The sequence below is a fragment of the Protopterus annectens genome, chromosome 12.part0 (genome assembly GCF_019279795.1).
Source record: "Protopterus annectens isolate FY-2018-M chromosome 12.part0, PAN1.0, whole genome shotgun sequence".
Lineage (NCBI taxonomy): Eukaryota > Metazoa > Chordata > Ceratodontiformes > Protopteridae > Protopterus > Protopterus annectens.
Genome location: NC_056746.1, coordinates 229,467,324 through 229,486,679, shown reverse-complemented (window position 1 = coordinate 229,486,679; position 19,356 = coordinate 229,467,324). Strand labels below are relative to the sequence as shown.

Below are 19,356 nucleotides of genomic sequence, written 5' to 3'. Positions count from 1 at the left end.
TCGTACTGTCAATCTTTTTTTTCATTTTGACCTCTGATTTTTGCAGTTTTATCAGCTTATCTAAGTATCTGTTTAAAGCTTCTTCCATTTTTTCAGGTTTTTATCTGAGTTTACATACTCCTTCAGTGTTTTTTTATTTTAATCAGCTTTGAGTACATTTGACTTTTTTTCCTGTAGATTACTGGAAACCATGTCTTGCACCAAAGCTGGAGCCTGAACTGCTTTTTGCTGAGCAGCTGCAGGATTCTTCCCTGTCAATGTTTTCTCATCACCTTTTCTAGTTAGTTTTCTCTCAGTCTCACTTAGTTACCTCTTTGCTGGCATCTAGGTGTAGTGTACTTGGTACCAGACAGTAACTGAATTTTACTCAATCTGATAGTATCGCTGGCTGCTGTTTCTCAGTTTTTGTTTTCACTGTGGAAGAGCTGACATTGAGCTTTTGATCATTGTGTAGCAACCTTAACAGATACCCTATTGCAAAAAAATGAAATCCAGAACTATAGCAGGTTAGCAGCCAGTTACACATGAATTATAAAATTAAAAATGAAAAGAAATGTTAGAACACAAGTCATGAAACCAAGGGCCAGATTCAATAAAGCCTACATCAAGTGTACACTAAATGCACACAATATATATTCAAGAACATTCTTATGACATTTGTTGTGCTTTCTAGTCATTCAGAAAAATTATACTAAGTGTACATGTAGTCTACACTTTCTGGCAATGTTTATGAATCCCTGTCAATGTTTAAAACTGCAAGGATATCAGTAGGAATACTAAAATTAGTAGGACAAAGGTGTAAGTTATGTCTATGCTGTCTGTTCACTCAGAACACTGTGCATTTATTGTAGGTGTTATAGAATCTCGAGGCAAGTCTTTTACTTGAGTCTAGTAATTGTGAGCATTTTCCTTTTCTTAAGACTTCCTTAGACCTTTTGTTTAGCACCTTATTTAAAACTCCAAGCAGAATTACCCTTTACCTTCAGACCATAAATCATTACTATATATATTTTTTCCAGTTGGAAGGGTTCTGTTTTGAAAAACATTCTAAGCCTATGCATAGTAGCTTCTGTTAGACCTGTCAGTAAACATCCATTGTAATGTTTCAACCCTCTGTTGCCCCCATCTTCAGGCATCAGTAATCCCACATTTGGTTTTATAGTTGGAAGGCTTAAGCCAATCCAAACATGTTTTAATCAAACCAGTGAGTTAGTCTCATTTCAAACACATAAACCCAGTTAAAGCCATTTTCCAAAAATCGTGAAACTAATAAAGCACTGCCCTATGTGAAGGGAGGTAAAATGCAAGCACTGCAGGGAATGCGACTAAAACAAATGCACCTTTCTTAATGAGGTTTAGCAGAATGGTTAAGGCAATGAACTTGGAATTCTTTTGGGAAGAGAAAAGTGTTTGCTTTCTTAAATAATGATATATGTTCATAGATAGGTACTAGGCTATCTGCCCGAAGGCATTTATAAGCCTAGCCAGAATGTGTTGACTTTCGCCGTCCCTTTAGATTAGTTCCCTGTGCCTCTGTCCAGCAGAGCCACTGAAGTGATCCCCGGGGTAAACTTTGTTTCCCATCCACTCGTCAAGGTTTCTCTTGAAGAGTGTTAGCGAGGAGCTCTGCCTAATGTAGATTGGAATCTTGTTCCAAAGCATGGGAAGTCTCTGGGACAAAGGAATCTATCCCTCCAGCGCATCCTATTTATTGTTGTGGTGAGGTTTAGATCCCTACAGCGTGTGGCTCGAGGGGATAAGGTTTTCTTTAGGTGGAGCATGTCCATCAATTTTGGGTTGGACATGGCCTTGTGTGTCAGGCAGAGATCACCTCTGAGTAGGCGGTATGCAACCGAGTACAGTTGGAGTTTCTTCATTCGAGCTGCATAGGGCATCTGTTTGAGGCCAGTGATCCTCTTGGTGAGGTACTTCTGTGGTCTTTCCAGCTGTTGCAGGTGTCTTGTAAGGTACATCCCAAATGGGGCGTTGTACTCTGTGATGGGTCTGATGAGTAGAAAGGCACAATGACCTCTCTTGATCTGGATGTGAACCCTTTTGTGATTAGATGGGCCACATAGAAGGATTTTCTAACCACTTTGGCAATGTGATTATCGAAGGAGAGATTACTATATACTTAGGTCCCAAGATCCCTTATTACGATGTTCATCGTGTTACCCTTCTGCAGTCATCACACTTGGATTATCATGTCATCAGGCAGTCCCGCAGTCGGCCTGAATTCCAAAGTCTTGGTCTGGCGTCGGTTGCTGTCGCTTCTTCCCTGACGTCAGTGCGCCAGGGGTATATATGAGGCATCCAACGCCATTTTCTTCAGTCTTTCTTGCCGCGCAGTGCCCGAAGCAGAAGCAGTTCGCAAGTGCCGGTCGGCCGACACCTGAGATTTTCGAATCGAATTTCAGTCCGAAGTCTTCAAAGCTAAGTACCCCGTTGGGGAACCTTTTCTTGCCTCAGTCCGATGTCAGAAAAAGTTAACAATTGCTTTTCTTGTGGGAAGCAAATACCTCATAAGGACTTTCATTCTTATTGTATACCTTGCCTAGGCTCAGACCACGACGTCACTGGTTGTTGGTTTTGTGCTAGGTTCGATAAGCAAACTATAAAGCGACGCTTTGATTTCGCACGACACTACTTCGGTAGGAAATTTAATCGCACTATGCCGTCGGAGCAACCAACTACCGGCGTGCATAAAAAACGCAAAGATAAAGACAGGCAGCCTAGATCCAAGCCAGACTCTAAGGCCTCGGCTGGGCTGGTCACCGGTTCTCCGGTTTTCAGTGAGGCACCTACGCAGCCCCTGGCGACCGCAGAATTGGAACCCCAAACTGCTTCGGATTCTCAAGCAGAGAGTTCTAGGCCAACGCAGCCATTTTCTTTAGGCCCTACCGACAACATTGCAGAAGGAGAAGCTGGTACTGCGGAAACACCTTCAGTTACAGAAGGTGTCTTCAGACCGACTACTCTCACCATAAAATCTTATGCTAAGCTTAAGACTCCTCTAAAACCAAAAAAGACCACACATCAGTCTCCAGTTCAAGGCCCCATGCCTAAGAAACAGATGCATAAAATGGCTGAAGATTTGATTTCTTTAATCCGGGGTTCCCAACACACATTGTGGATGATGTTTATTTAGAATCTAGTCTAAATCCAGATTCTCTGCCTCCTGCTCCAGCCAAACCAGATAGATATTATAGAGTGTCTGACTCACATAAATTCCTTTACAAAAGCCCTGTTGCTGACCCAGAGACAATCTCCCAGGGTCCCAAAGGGGCTAAGGCTTTTATGGCTAAAAATCCTGTACCGTCTGAAAGGGACTCCAGAGCACTAGATAGGTGGGGGAAGAATGTTTACACCTCAGCTACTCTAGCTATGAGAGCACTAAATTGTCAAATTCACATGCTGAAATACCAGCAATTCCTAATGTCTCAAATAAAACAAAAGATGAGTGTGCACCCTCAACAGTCTGAATTCAAGGAAATGCAGGATCTGTTGCATGCAGCTGAACAGGTGGGCAAACATACTTTACAATGGGATTTGATTCCTTGGAAGCTTCCTGTAGAGCAGCTGTTACTGGGTCTGTTATATGTAGGCATGCTTGGTTAAAGGAACAAACTCTGCCTGATCATGTTAAAGCAAAGTTACTAGATGCACCCTTACAGCAGGATGTCTTTATTTGGGGTTAAAGCAGAAGAGGTTTTAAAGAAAATGGAGGATAAGGCAAAATCTATGCAGATGGTCAAAGATTTCTTACAGGTACAACCCCCACACTTCAGCAGAAATTGGCCAGCAAAAAATTGGTCCTTTCCAGCTTCTGACAGACCACAGAGGGGTAAATACAGACGCCCAAGGGGCAGAGGACAAGCACAAATCCCTTACAAACCTCACCAATGGGGCACTGCAACACAGAAGGGAGGAGAAGACAGGTCCCAAACTACTAGAAGACAAACACAATGACTTAAACCTCAAACTGCCAAGCAAAAATCTCTTGGCAGCTCCCTTGGGAGGAAAATTAGCATTTTTTATAGACAACTGGCACATCGTCACAAAGGACAAATGGGTCCTAGACATTATCTCACAAGGATACAGATTCCATTTCCACACCTTGCCAAGGATAAAAGGAATGCCAAACATGCCACAAAATCAATGGGCAGAGACACAAAAACAAATTACAGCTCTCATGGACATGAGAGCAAGGCCAAGGATTTTACTCAATGCTCTTTCTAGTCCCCAGAAAGGACAATGCCTGGAGACCCATTCTGCACCTTTCAATTCTAAACACCTTCTTGCAAGTACCCAAATTCAAGATGCTAACACTACAGCAGCTTCTTCCCATGTTGGGCAAGAAAGCTTGGCTGGTAACGTTGGACCTCAAGGAGGCATACCTGCATGTCCCTATCAGACAAAATTGCAGAAGATACCTCCGTTTCATTACAGGTTCAACCCATTAAAAATTCTCTGCACTGCCCTTTGGCTTATCTACTGCACCCAGGGTCTTCACAAAATGCCTGGCACCAGTAATTGCATACTGCAGACAAAGAGGAATTCAAATAAACCCATACCTGGACGACTGCCTCATCCAAGCAGAAAGCAAGGACATTCTCTTACAACATCTGACTTTTGTAAAACACCTTCTTAGTTGCCTAGGGTACACAGTAAACGAAAAGAAATCAAAACTAGTGCCCTCACAAAATATGACATTCCTGGGTGCCAGCTTGAATACAACGGCCCAGATAGCTTATCTGACGCCAGACAAACAACTACAACTAACTCAATACTTCAAAGTAATGGCAACAAAGACCCAACTCCCTGCAAGAAAAATTCTGCAGGCCTTGGGCTTCATGGCATCTTGCATACTACTAATACCATTTGCAAAACTGCATATGAGGAAATTACAATGGTACCTGAAAAGCGTATGGACTCAACACAGCCACAGCTTGGAAACAATGATACCTCTCATTCCATGCCTTCAACAGAAGTTTCTATGGTGGTCACAGGCATGTCACCTCAACAAGGGTCAGCCTTTCACCTTACCCCCAGCCAGGCAAACTATGACAACAGATGCATTGGACTATGCCTGGGGGGCACACATGGCAGGACGGTGCGTTCAAGGCATATGGACTGCAGATCAAAGGAATCTGCACATCAATCAAAAAGAAATGCTAGCTGTACAGAATGCTCTGACAGCCTTCAAGGACCTCTTACATCCAGGACAGCTTATAATAAGGACAGACAACACCACAGTAATGTGGTACATAAACAAACAAGAGGGTACATACTCCTACCCTCTATGCAGGCAAGCAATGACCTTGTGGAACACAGCACTGGCTTACCAAGTTCAATTACAAGCTCAGTTCCTGCCAGGAAAAAAGAACACATTGGCAGAAGACCTAAGCAGAAACATCATGGATCCCCACGAGTGGAAACTGGATCCACAAGTATTTGCAATGATAACTCAAAAAATGGGGGCACCCAGACATAGACCTGTTTGCCAACCCCCAAAACTATCACCTATCAAAATTTTGCACAAGGACATTTCACCATCAAGCTTGGACAGTGGACGCACTCTCATTCAGTTGGAAAATGCTGACAGTATATGCCTTTCCTCCATTGCCCCTTCTCACAAAGGTGCTGCTGAAAGTCAGGTTGGAGAGACCTCAAATGATACTCATTGCCCCGGGCTGGCCACGCCAGTACTGGTACCCACTACTAAGGAACATGGCCCAGGGCCCACCATGGATTTTACCACAAATTCTTCATCTACTCACACAGTAAGGCAGTCAGATTCTGCACAGCCAGCTCAAAACCTTAAATTTGGCTGCATGGCAAATCACCTAAGCAACCAGCCAGCCCCCTTTCACAAGCTGTTATGGATGTCATTCTGGAGGCCAGGAGGCCCAGCACCAGGAAAGCCTATTCAGACAAATGGAAAAGATTTTGCGCCTGGAACCAAGCTAAAGGCCAAAATACACTTCAGCCGGACATGCCCCAGATTCTACAATATTTAACTGAGATGTTACACAAAGGACTTTCTTTTTCATCTATTAAAACCCATGCCTCAGCTATTTCAGCTCACTACAACACGGATCCTCCCTTATTTTCACATCCACTTCTAAGGCAGTATCTCAGAGGGGCAAAAAAACATTAGGCCTCCCAGGAGAATGCCAACACCAACTTGGGACCTAAATTTTGTTCTGGAAAAACTTACGCTGCCACCTTTTAAGCCAGCTTTCTCAGCTGACTTAAAGTTTATATCATGGAAGACTGCCCTGCTGCTAGCAATTACTTCAGCCAGAACAGTCTCTGAGCTACAGGCACTAATGGCAGTAGAGCCTTTCCTCATTTTACATCAAGACAGAGTTTTTCTACGAACTAACCCCTCCTTTATGCCAAAGGTGGTATCCAGTGTGGCTCTAAATCAAACCATCCACTTACCCACCTCCTTTCCAAATCCACAGAACAAAGGAGAAAGACTCCTGCATTCCTTGGACATTCACAGGCAACTACATTACTACTTGGATAAAACTAAGGCTTTCAGAAAATCTGACCAACTTTTTGTATCCTATGCTACAGCATCACAAGGAAAGGCTATCTCAAAACAGACCATTTCCAAATGGATAGGACATTGCATACGTTTTTGCTACACCCATCATGGAAAACCAGTTCCTGCTAGCATAAGGCCCCACTCCACCAGAGCAGCAGCTACATCTATAGCCTTCCTCGGGGGAGTGCCAACCAAGGATATTCTGGAAGGTGCAACTTGGAGTTCAGTACACACCTTCACCAAACACTATCACTTACCACTTTACTCTAAGACTAGAGCTGGCTTCACCACTGCAGTTTTGCAGGGCCTTCTAGCCTCCTCTAACCCTGTTTGACTCCACCTTCCATCCTTAGCTTTGGGATTCTACCCAAGTGTGATGACTGCAGCAGGGTAACACGATGAACATAGTACAGTTTTGTACCTACCATAAATGTAGATGTTCGAGTGTATACCCTGTTACAGTCCAGGTTACCCTCCCTCTATCCCCTCTGACCTAACTAAAACCTTTCGATACCTTACAATCTGATACAATCTTTGTGGTGTATTTGCTTATAGCTGGAGGGATGGTTTGTTTGTGCTAAGCTTCTATTATTGGTACTATCTACTAACCATCTTTTGGAGGGGCACCTGACATCTGGGGCAAGAAAAACTGAAGAAAATGGCGTCGGATGCCTCTTATATACCCCTGGCGCACTGACATCAGGGAAGAAGCGACAGCAACCGACGCTGGACAAAGACTTTGGAATTCAGGCCGACTGTGGGACCACCTGACGACAGGATAACCCAAGTGTGATGACTGCAGCAGGGTATACACTCGAACATCTACATTTATGGTAGGTACAAAACTGTACTTTTTCCATATTTAGGGGACTGCCACCTATGTGGTAGTTTGTGGGTACTTTGTTTTATCCAAAGGGGATGACTATGCACTTTTTGGCATTTAGCTTGAGGCCATAGGTTCATAGGTAGGTACTAGGCTATTGGCCCTAGGGCCTATATAAGCTTAGCCAAACGGTACCCTGACTTTTGCCACCCAAGAAAATTATTTTCCTGTGCTCCTGTCAAGCAGAGCCACAGAAGTGATCCCCGGGGTGAATTTCCTATCTCCCATCCACTCATCAAGATTTTTCTTGAAGAGTGCTAATGAGGAGCTTTATTTAATATAGATAGGTAGTTTGTTCCAGAGTATGGGAAGTCTCTGAGATAGGAATCTATCCCTCCAGCATGTTCTGTTTATTGTGGTGACAAGGTTTAGGTCCCTAGAGCATGTAGCTCGGAGGGATTGGGATTTCTTTACGCGGAGCATGTCCAACAGCTCTGGGTTTAACATAGCTTTGTATGTTAGGCAGAGAACGCCTCTGAGTAGGCGATATGCGTCAGAGTAAAGCTGGAGTTTTTTGACACCAGTTATCCGTCTCAGTGAGACCCTTTTGGAGGATGTCTGTCAGCCAGAGAGTGAGTTATAGCCCCTAGTTTGCAGTCGTCTGCGAACTTGGTCAGTCATAGTCCTCCTGTGCTTGCCTGTACATCTGAGAAGTATATGCTGAACAGGAGGTGTCCTAGGACTGAACCCTGGAGAACGCCACTTGTAACTGGTTTAGAGTCGGACCTAGCTCCCGCAACTCTCACCATGTGGGTTCTGTCCATGAACTAGTTGGCAACCCATCTTGTGACGTAGGGGTTTATGTTCAGGCTGGTGAGCTTGTCTGTAATACCAGAATGGGGAATGGTGTCGAAGGCCTTTGCGTGGTCTAGGTAGGCTCTGTGTACCACCTTCCCCTCATCTATAGCCTTGGTAACTGTCTCAAAGAAGTCCAACAGGTTTAGGAGGCATGATTTGCCCTTAACAAAGCCGAGCTGGGTAGGGTCTAGTGTTTGGAGGTTCCCAATGCCTCTGTTAATGAGTTCCATGATGATGCGCTCCATAGCCTTGCAGACCAAGCTAGTCTGGCTTATAGGACGATAGTTCCCGGGGACTTTTGTGGCTCCACCTTTGTGGAGTGGAATAACTGTTGCTGTGCACCACTCTATGGGTACGTAGCCATGTCCAGTTCCTTTACTTGCCCTTTAAACAGGTGTTAGGTTCTCGTGTACAAAAAAAAAAAAAATTGTACATCTAGTGGATTATGGCTCTAAGATGTTAAGGAGCTACTTCCAGCAGTTCAGGATATGATTTCTTTCTCCGTGCTTGTCAGGTGTCTGAGTGTGAACAAGTCACTTAACCTGACAGTGCTCCTAGGTCACTCCTGAAAAGAGATGCTTGTTTTTTATGGGTTTGCCCAGCTAACAAATAGAATATTAAAGGAATAGAAGTAAACACCGGGATTGCATTTTACATCTGGACTGCCCTCTAAAGGACAAGACTTTTGTTTGCATTCTAGTACACAGGGCAATGTACGACTGCTGAAGCATCTGGCCAAGGGCAGTCACCCACCTTCAGCCAATGTTTTCAACTCATATGAAACCTGCTACAGTAATCCTTTTAGTTGAGTACCTGCTGTTATGGTGCTTATTACCATACTGTCATCAATTTATGTTTATTTGACTTCTTTGTTTTTCAGTAGCAGATGTATTTTCCTCTAAGTTGGGCAGGTTATAATTCTACATTCTTGTGTATGCCTTTCAGGTGTGTTTGCTAGTGAACTGTAATCTGAACCATCACTTTCTAGGGAAATTGTGAGGGGCCGTATCTCATTTCTGACATCAGTCTGGTAATTGGTGCAGAGGGTTAAGGCTGTGATTTGTAGATCCTGTTGCACATGGTTTATTTCCCTTGGCCTTTTTTTGCTTAATGTGTGATCTTTAAGCGAGTCACTTAAACAGACAGTGCTTGGGAGGTAATTGGGAATTTAGGCTAGGATCCTCACGGATCCTCTGGACTGCAAGCCTAGTAACTACTTATGAAACTGAGGAGCATAAGCACCCTTTTAGACTAGTATTTAACTTTATGATGTTAACTTGAGTGCAGTACATACTCCACAACTGCAGGGGTTGAAGATTTTCAATTGCGTCAAGCTGTGAACAACAGAAAAATAAAAATTTACCCCAGTTAACCATGGTGGAGAGACTTCCTTGGATCACTTGTAGAGGCGAATACAAATCTTTTATTTCCATTTAAGAAGCACTTTGATTTAAAGCCTGTTCTATAACTCTAGCACAAGCATTTTTAATATCGCTGTTTTGTGTGATGTGTTATTTCATAAATTTGTTTTTTTTTACCATTTGTTTTCTCTCACACAGCATTGATTACTTTAGTGATGGAGGGGGTTCAGTGCCACTTGGATAACAACATCCCACGGATTCGCAGACTTGGAATGATTGTAGCTGAATGTGTTAGTTCTAGGATAGACCCTGGAGGAAAACAACTAAAATTTCAGGTGGGACTGTAGAGCTGCTGTACAGAAATTAACTTTTAATATAATTTTAGATGTTTTTGTTCAGTTTAATACGTTAAATTTTGTCATACTTTGTCAGAATATGTTTGCTTTTCCACACGGCATCTTTCAACCCATATGCACACTCGAAGAAGTCACTGTTGGTCTCTACTCAGTGGTGCCTCCTCCTCTCTTGAGTGCTTAAGCACTTTTTACTTAACTGCTTCAGTTCTGGAATTCTGTTTTGGGATCAACTTGTTTCTTGCTTTCATAAGAAAGTAGAAATTTAATTATGCATGCTTTATGTTATAGGAAAGCCATTTTCCTTTCTCCCCATTTTTATTTGATGAATGCAAAGTCATGTGTAGGTGTAAAGTATATATCTTCTCCCTACTTACCAAAATGGCATAGAGCAAGTTAGCTCTTCTCTTCAGTCATTTGACTAACTACTCGTACCTTAGAGCTTCTAGTTCTTGATGTTGTTGTCCATTAAGACTGGAAGTAGGAGCAGATTAAGGCTCTGTGTTTTTAAAGAGTTGCTTCATGTAGTTAGTGGTGCATGATTCCTTCCATCTCCATTTAGCAGCTGTGAGACACTGAGCAAGTCAACTAACCTGACACTGCATCCAGGTCACCCTGAAAAGGGACATTTTGCATAAAAAAATAAAAAATGTAACTATGAAATAAAATGGTGAGTATTTATTAATTTTACATTAAAGCTGCAGTCGACTCTGTAATTACTAGATGTTCTTCGTGTTTCACTGTTGCAGTCATCACATTTGGGTTATCTGCTTGCAGTAGCCCTCAGTCGGCCTGATTATCAAAGTCTTGGGTCCTGCATAGGTTGCTGTTTCATTTCCATGACATCAGGTAGATGGGTATAAAGCATGCAGCCGATGCCATTACATCAGTCTTTCTTGCCATGCGCTGCCTAAAGCAGAAGCACTTCACAAGTGCTGGTTGGCCGACTCCTGAAATTTTTGTTTTCGAGTTTCAGATCTGAAATCTTCAACTAAGCTAAGTACCCCATTGTGGATCCTTTTTCTTGCTCTAAATCGATGTCAGTAAAAGTTAACAATTGTATTTCTTGTGGAAAGCAAGTACCTCATAAAGATTTTCATTCGTACTGCATTCCGTGTTTAGGCCCAGACCACAATGTACCTCGCTGTCGGTTTTGTGCCTTATTCAAACCTCGTACTATTCATCGTTGGTTCATTTACGCATCTAAATATTTTGGTACTTGTTTCAATTATCCAGAAATGGCTTCGGTAAGCCACCCGACTACCGACATTCCGAAAAAGCGGAAAGATAAAGACAGAGACAGACCGCATAGGTCCAAAGCTGCCGAAGATGCTTCTCCTAAGCTAGTCGCCAGTTTGCTGGTACTCAGTGAGGCACTTTTACCGCCCCTGATACCCACTACTTCAGATTCGCAGGCCTCTACTGAGACCCATTCGGAGTCCGGTATGCCGCGAGATGCTTCTTTGACTGTGGAACCTGCGGATGTCTCTACCCTGGATAGGTCCAGAGCCGCTGTGCAGGCACTAGCTTCTGAGGGTGTATTCAGGCCTACTGACTTGCATATTAAACCGGCGCCATCTTTTTCTTCAAGGCCTAAAACTCGATCCATGCCTAGAAAACAGACGCCCAGACCACATGGTCAGGCCCATATGCCTAAAAAACAAATGTTAAAAATGGCTGAAGACCTTATTACTCTAATCAGGAGAAGCCAGCCTTCCCCTTCTAAGAGACCTAGGACTGATTTTCCTTCTGATTCTTCTTATTAGGATTCTGAAATTTATGTTTTCTCTGATGACCAGTATTTGCCCTTATCTACCTATGAGGATTCTGATACAGAGGACTCCATTCCCTCTGCTTTCCCCTCCAGATGATTTCTCTTTTGGTGAAACCTTGCATACTCTTAGGGAGCATTTTCACTTGGAAAACCAGGATTACTCTGACTCCAAACAGAGGCTTAGGGAATTCTTACTCCTGCCTCAAAGCAAGCCTTTAGCTATCCCTCCTGTACTGGACATTGTAGATGATGCCTTCTCGGAATCTAGCCTTGCCCGTGACTCTTTACCTCCTGCTCCCAGAAAACCTGATAGGTATTACAGGGTACCTGACTCTCACACGTTCCTCTTTAAAAATCCTACTGCGGATCCTGAGACTATTTCACAGGGACCCAAGGGCATTAAGGCTACTACTGCCAAAAATCCTACCCCCTCTGATAGAGATTCCAGGGCGCTGGATAGATGGGGTAAGAAGGTATACACTTCTGCAACCCTGGCCATTAGGGCCTTAAACTGCCAGTTTCATATGTTAAAGATTCAGAAGCATATTATTGGATTGCTTAAACAGAAAATGATTTTGATTCCTGACTCTACTGAAAATAAAGATTTACAGGATTTAATGCATTCTGCTGAACAATTTGGAAAACATACTTTGCAATGTGGTTTTGATTCATTAGAGGCATCTTACAGGGCTGCTGTCACTGGGTCTGTACTTAGAAGGCACGCTTGGCTTAAGGATCAATCTTTGACAGATCATGTTAAACCTAAATTACTGGATGCACCCTTAGACCAAGGCCACCTGTTTGGCAGCAAAGCAAAAGTAGTACTTAAAAACCTAAAGCTAAAGCTATGCAAACTGTTAAAGATTTCCTGCAAGTACAGCCTCCCAGATGTAGTAGGCATTGGCCTTCTAAGAATTGGTCCTTTCCTACCTTTTTCCAGGCCTTCTCAGTCCAAACCCAGAAGCAGCAGAGCACCCAGGCTTCAATCCCAAAGAACTCACAGGCCTAAGCAGTGGGGGGCTCCAACTTCCAAAGCAAGGAGTAGTAAGACTCCCCCCTATGGTAAACTGTCTCAGTGACTTAACTTTAAACCTTCCAAGCCCTGCTCAACTGACTCTTCCTTTAGTGGGAAAGATTGCCCTGCATGCAAAAAATTGGGAACTCATTGCCGAGGACAAATGGGTTTTAAATATAGTTTCCCAAGGATACAGATTACACTTCCACTCCTTACCAACCCCAAACGGTTGGCCCAATCTACCCCCAAATCAGTGGGCAGAGGCTCAAAAGCAAGTTCTCTCTCTTTTAAGCATCAGGGCTAGTCAACCGATGCTGCATCTACCTCTACAGCTTTTCTCAGAGGTGTCCCTACCAGGGACATCCTAGAAGCTGCTACCTGCAGTTCTGTACATACCTTCACCAAGCATTACCACTTGCCAATTTTTTCTAAATCCAGAGCTGGCTTTGCCACTGCAGTCTTGCAGGGCCTTATAGCTGGTCCTAATGCTATCTAATTACCGCCTCCCGTCCTTAGCTTTGGGAATCTACCCAAATGTGATGACTGCAATGGTGAAACATGAAGAACATAGTACAGTTGTGTACACTTACCATAAATGTAGATGTTCGAGTGTATTCACTGTTGCAGTCCTGGTTACCCTCTCTCCAGCCCCCTGACTTCTATTGACTATACCTCTATTCTTGTTTACTATGCTTAAAGTTTTTTGGTGTATTTGCTTTTTTGTTGGAGGTGTAACCTTGTATATAATTGCTTCCCATTATGGGGGCACCTGACATCTGGGGCAAGAAAAACTGATGTAATGGCATCGGCTGCATGCTTTATACCCCTGACTACCTGATGTCATGGAAGATGAGACAGCAACCGATGCAGGACCCAAGACTTTGATAATCAGGCCGACTGAGGGCTACTGCAAGCAGATAACCCAAATGTGATGACTGCAGCATCTACATTTATGATAAATGTGCACAACTGTACTTTTTATCTACTTCTATAGTTTCTGTAGTCTTGGTCTAAAATGTCTCTGGACATTATGGAGTCAGTAACTCAGAGGCTGCTGCATTATTCCTTGGCTTTGTTGGCCTGATTCTGTCCATAAAGACTTAAAAAGGAAAAAGTCATGGACATTCAGAAACTATATAGCTGAAACTCTTGATGCCCTTAAGAGGTCATTTGCATATATCCCATGGACATATGTAGTACAGGAGCATTAAAGTATCACACAATGAAAACTGTAGTTGGCTAGGTTTTTCTTGTAGTTTTTACCTGTCTTCCTGAAGAAATGTGCACAAACAAGTGTATTTTACCATTGTTGGTTTTGATAAGATTGGTGAAAAAAGAGCCAATAATTACAGCCATAAAACTGATCTTGCAGACCTGAAACTAGCTTAGAGTTTCATCCAGTGCATCTTGGATAAGATCCTAGAAAGCTCATTGGTGATAAAATATGTTTTGCGAAATTCATATAAAAAAATGTTATATATATGTGTGTGTGTATATATATATATATATATATATATATGTGTGTGTGTGTGTGTGTGTAAAAAATGTGTGTGTATATATATATATATATATATATATAATATATACACACACACACATATATATATATATATATATATATATATATATATATATATATATATATATATATATATGCATGTATGCACACACATCCATATATAACAGCTTTCATTTTTAACAGTAACATCTGAAAAGTTTCAACATAAATAAATGACAAGTATAAAATATATGTATTAACTAAGATGTATAATTAACAATGTCGTCGTTTATGTTTGAGTGATGACAAACACACATATTTATATATACATTTAACATAACAAATCCAAAAAGCAGGCAGCTGCAAAGGAATAGACTTATTAACTTTATTACATTGGTTAGTGCTTTCGTTCGGTATCTCGGGCCTTCCTCAGACATTTTAAAAAATGGTCATATGACCCCTTTTATATGGATTCATTGCATCATTACTCAGTATTTAAAGATATATAGTCCATCAGTGACAACAACAGCAACCCCACCAACCATATGTCGTAAACTACACTATGTAATTCACATCAAAACTATAATAAATATGATTGAGAATAAAATTAGTTAAATCAATTTATACATGTAAATCATTATGAAAAGCATATAAATCACTCAGCTAATCTAACTGTATGCAATCCACTAAAATGGTACAAAAAGTCATCTGTCATAAATTTTCATTTTTAAAAAACTAGAAATGGAAACAACGTCATTAAGCCCAGTGGGTGCTGAAGCATTAAGATAAATATGCCACCAGTATTCTCTTGGTTCCAATAAATATTCAAAGGGCCCCACCTTGGGTTTATTTTAATGTGTTCTAACACAACAAAGCAAAATTCATGGTCCTTAAACCCATTAATATGTTTAAAAAGGGCATTTGTAGACGTAGACTTTTTGATTGCATAACTGTGTTTAGAAATAGTTTGCCAGTCTATGTTGATATCTCCAAGGATGGTAGTCTCATGTTTGATTGTATGGGAGGTCCAGGACAGTATGTCTTCTAGAACTGGTATATTGTGTTCTAGGGGTATATATACTACTATAATACAGATCCGTTTTGTTTTAAAGTTTAGGAAGAATATTAGTAACTCAGCATGAGAAAACTTGGGAGTTTCATTAGTGTAGGGTATAATACTGAGCAAGGTAGGCTGTAGCAGGGCTACCCCTCCTTTTTAGGTTAGTCTAGTCTGGATATTGCAAAATTGGGGTGGTATAACTGCACAGTCTTTTATATTAGGTTGTAACCAGTTTTCAGTTAGGGCAAGTATATCAGGTTTATTTTTATCTATCCAGGCATGTAGTAGGGATATTTTGTTGCATAGACTTTGGAGGTTTAGTGTTATAATGTTTAGGCTTCCGAGACAGGCATTATTGTAGGGGTGAGTGAGAGGCCCTGGGTTAGGGTTTTTGTCTCCGCTTTGAAGCATGAAAGAGATTAGATGTGTGTGCAATGAGTTGTATTTTTTGTGTAAGGTAGATGAGAGGGGTATAAAGTAGGGTTTACCATATGCTGTGGTAAAGTGTTTGGGAGCTGAGTGATAGGGAAGGAAGTACAAAAATATTTGGGGGGATATGTCTGAGAAGTTACTTTGTTTAGATGGGTAAAAAGTGGTGGGTGTTTCTGATGAGTAACAACATGCAAGAGCTTGAGAAGATATTGCTCTTGCAAGGGATAGGATTATTAGTAAAGAGGTTAGACAAGATACTAAAACAAAAATAATTGCTAGTAGTGATGGTAAGTTTGCAATGAGATGGTATGTGTACAATGAGGGAGAGCAGACTGATATATAGTAGAGGATTTCCCTACTATAAAAACCGCATTTGCATGGTTTTGCGCACTGGGCAGTGCCAGTTAGCTATGGTTAAATTATTCCCAGCTCCACTAAGTCTCCTCTTCAGTTTTTCCCTTGAAACTAGTCTAACTCTCAACCTAAGCACTCAAAAAGCATCTTACAGCCCAGCACTTGCTCAGACCTAATAGCAAGCACTAATCTACCCTGACACTGATTGCCCAGCAGGGCAAGGCTCTTTATTCACCCCTCACCAACCAAGCGACTAAGCAGCTCACCCTGCTATTTAGGCATGACCAAAGGGCAACTTCAGGTGCACTGTCCAGTCCAGCTGGTGAATCTGGGTATCCTGAGGCAATGTTACAACTGCCTCATGTACACAGACAGCCCTCTCCTCCTACCACAAAACACTAACTTATGCGGGAGATGCAATTATACAGCCAAACTGGAAGCTAAGCTGTCACCAACCAAGACTGGAACAGACAGTCAAGAGGAGAAGGTTAACACTTGCACCACACCTCCAGCCACACACAGACCTACTAAAACAGCACTGGCAAAAAATACACACAAATACACAAAATCATACTCAGAAGCTCTAAATAAAAACCTGCAAAAGCATCAGAGACCTCCAAAGCAGACACCCAAACAACCTGCACCTCCTGTCACAAACCAGACGACACACAAAACACAAAATCAGCGTGCTGCACAATCACAGCCCTTTAGGCAAAATAACATAACTAACACACTAGTAATAGGTGACTCTATAGTCAGGCACACTGACGTCCCACTCACCAGGCTGGACAAGCAGACGGTTACTGTTAGCTGTCTGTCCGGTGCCAGAATTCGCCACATAACACAAGCACTCAGGTCACTCCAGAACAAGTACAAATATGACTCTGTCATTGTTCATGTTGGTGTGAATGATCTGAGGCGTACCTTCCTGGACTACATGAAAAAAGACATGGAAGAACTCTCTATCATGTAGCCCAGACTGGTATGACCCTGACCCTGAGTAGCATCCTGTCCTCACCAAGAATGATACCTCAGTATAAAGAAAAAATTATCAATTTCAACAATTGGCTAAGTTTCTGGTGTCATTCAAAGGGGATCCAGTGTCTGTCAGCCTGGGACGACATGCTCGACAAGCTGCGTTGCTTCGCAAGAGATGGCTTGCACCTGTCACCCCTAGACTTTCGAATACTGGCCAAGGCTCTTGCTGCCCCCATAGTGCCTTTTTTAGGCAAGGCTCAAAAGTCAAACCCACCTCAGTAAACAGCACAATTAACAAAAAACTGAGGGTTATGCTACTCAACGCCAGGAGTTTAAATCTCGAAATGCACGCGCTCAAAGCACTTCTCAGTATGGAGAACGTCAACATCTGTGCAGTAACTGAAACCTGGTTCAAGGCTCCAGAGAGCACCCCAGCACTACTGGGCTACAACTCATACCATAAGTTTCGGCCACAGAACACGGACCGAAACACAAAAGGAGGGGGTGTATCCATATTCATCAAGAATACCTACACCTCCAGGTTAACGGCGCAGCATGATACCGCTGAGATCATCCATGTGCAACTAACATTGGGCAAATTTGCAATGCAAATTGTGGCCTGCTACAGATCACCCTCTATGACCCAGGACCACCACTCCACCTTTCTGGAGACACTGGAAAACATGAACGTCCTACCAAACGCCCTGATATTGGGCGATTTCAGTTACCCTACCATTCACTGGGAAAACTATTTGAGTACGAACCCCCAGGCTCAGCGTTTCCTGGAATTTATCAACTCAAACGCCCTGGATCAGCTGGTGAACTTCCCTACTAGAGGTGAAAACATATTGGACCTGATCATCACCAACATGGGCAACAGGTGTTCCACACCGGAGGTCAACCCGTCACTGGTTAGATCAGACCATAAACTAATCACTCTGGATGTCCACACCCCACCACCACCCCCAATTAAGGAAACCACAGTAAAACATGCTTCTAAAGCAAACTTCACCGTACTTAAGACAGAGGTGGTAAGTTTCACAGCCCCCACTCTAAAGGATAACGCTGCCCAAGATGCAGAAACCTTTACAAATGCACTCTATGAGCACCTACAAGGATGCATGTATCGTGCCATCTCTAGCAAAACCAAGACTCACTCCTCTAAGAGAAGGAAACCAGTTTGGTGGACCCCTGCAATAAACAGGCTATACAATCGAAGGAAGAAACTAGTTCAGAAAAAAAGCAAATCCCAAGAAGGAAAGACATCCCTGATCAGTATCAGTAAGAAACTAAGGTCCCTCATGAAATCACCCAAGGCTAACTTTGAAAGAAAAATAGCCAAGGATTCAAAAGATAACCACAAAGTCTTCTTTAGCTATGTTAAGAATCTAAGTGGCAACTCACAGATATGCACTGAACTAGTGCACAATAGCACAAAATATACTAAACCTACTGATATTGCCAACATCCTGGCAGATAGATTCAGTGCAAACTTCACCCCCCCTCTCACCTCCAAAAGAGCCCACAGCAATACCAGAAAAGTGTAGTGTCCCAAAAATCACAGATGCACAAGTGAAAACAGCCCTTTCAAAAGCCAAAAACACAGCATCAATGGGACCAGATGGTGTCCCAGGCTGCGTCTTGCACAAACTACAGAGCGAACTAACCCCCCACCTAAACACAGTGTTCAACCTCAGCCTCTTCACAGGCTGCGTGCCCATAGAATGGCACACAGCAACGGTTATTCCTCTCCACAAAGGAGGGGCCACAACTGACCCTGGTAACTCTTGCCCCATAAGCCTGACTAGCCTGGTCTGCAAGGCTGTGGAGCGCATCATCATGGAATTCATTAACAAAGACATTGGGAACCTCCAAACACTTGACCCGACCCAGTTCGGCTGTGTTAAGGGCAGATCATGCCTACTAAACCTGGTTGACTTCTTCAAGACAGTCACCAAGGCCATAGACAAAGGAAAGGTGGTTCACACAGCCTACCTTGACCTCGCCAAGGCTTTCGACACCATTCCCCACTCTGGTATTACAGAAAAACTCACCAGCTTGAACATAAACCCCCTACGTCACAAGATGGGTTGCCAACTGGCTTACAGACAGAACTCGTACGGTAAGAATAGCGAGCTCCAGGTCCGACTCTAAACCAGTCACAAGTGGTGTCCCGCAAAGCTCGGTCCTGGGACCCCTACTGTTCAGCATGTATTTCTCAGAAGTACAAGCAAACACAGGAGGACTATGGCTAACCAAGTTCGCTGATGACTGCAAACTGGGAGCCATAATTG

The 19,356-nt window shown here is 42.7% G+C and overlaps 1 protein-coding gene across 1 annotated transcript in view; it reads left to right on the top strand.

Moving 5' to 3' along the window:
• The window catches only part of TELO2 (telomere maintenance 2), a 1,490,787-nt gene that overhangs the window by 451,179 nt on the left and 1,020,252 nt on the right, over positions 1-19,356 (top strand). The window contains exon 9 of the mRNA XM_044089295.1: positions 9,797-9,933. Within this exon, the coding sequence (XP_043945230.1) occupies positions 9,797-9,933 (137 nt within the window). The remainder of the gene's footprint in view (positions 1-9,796; positions 9,934-19,356) is intronic.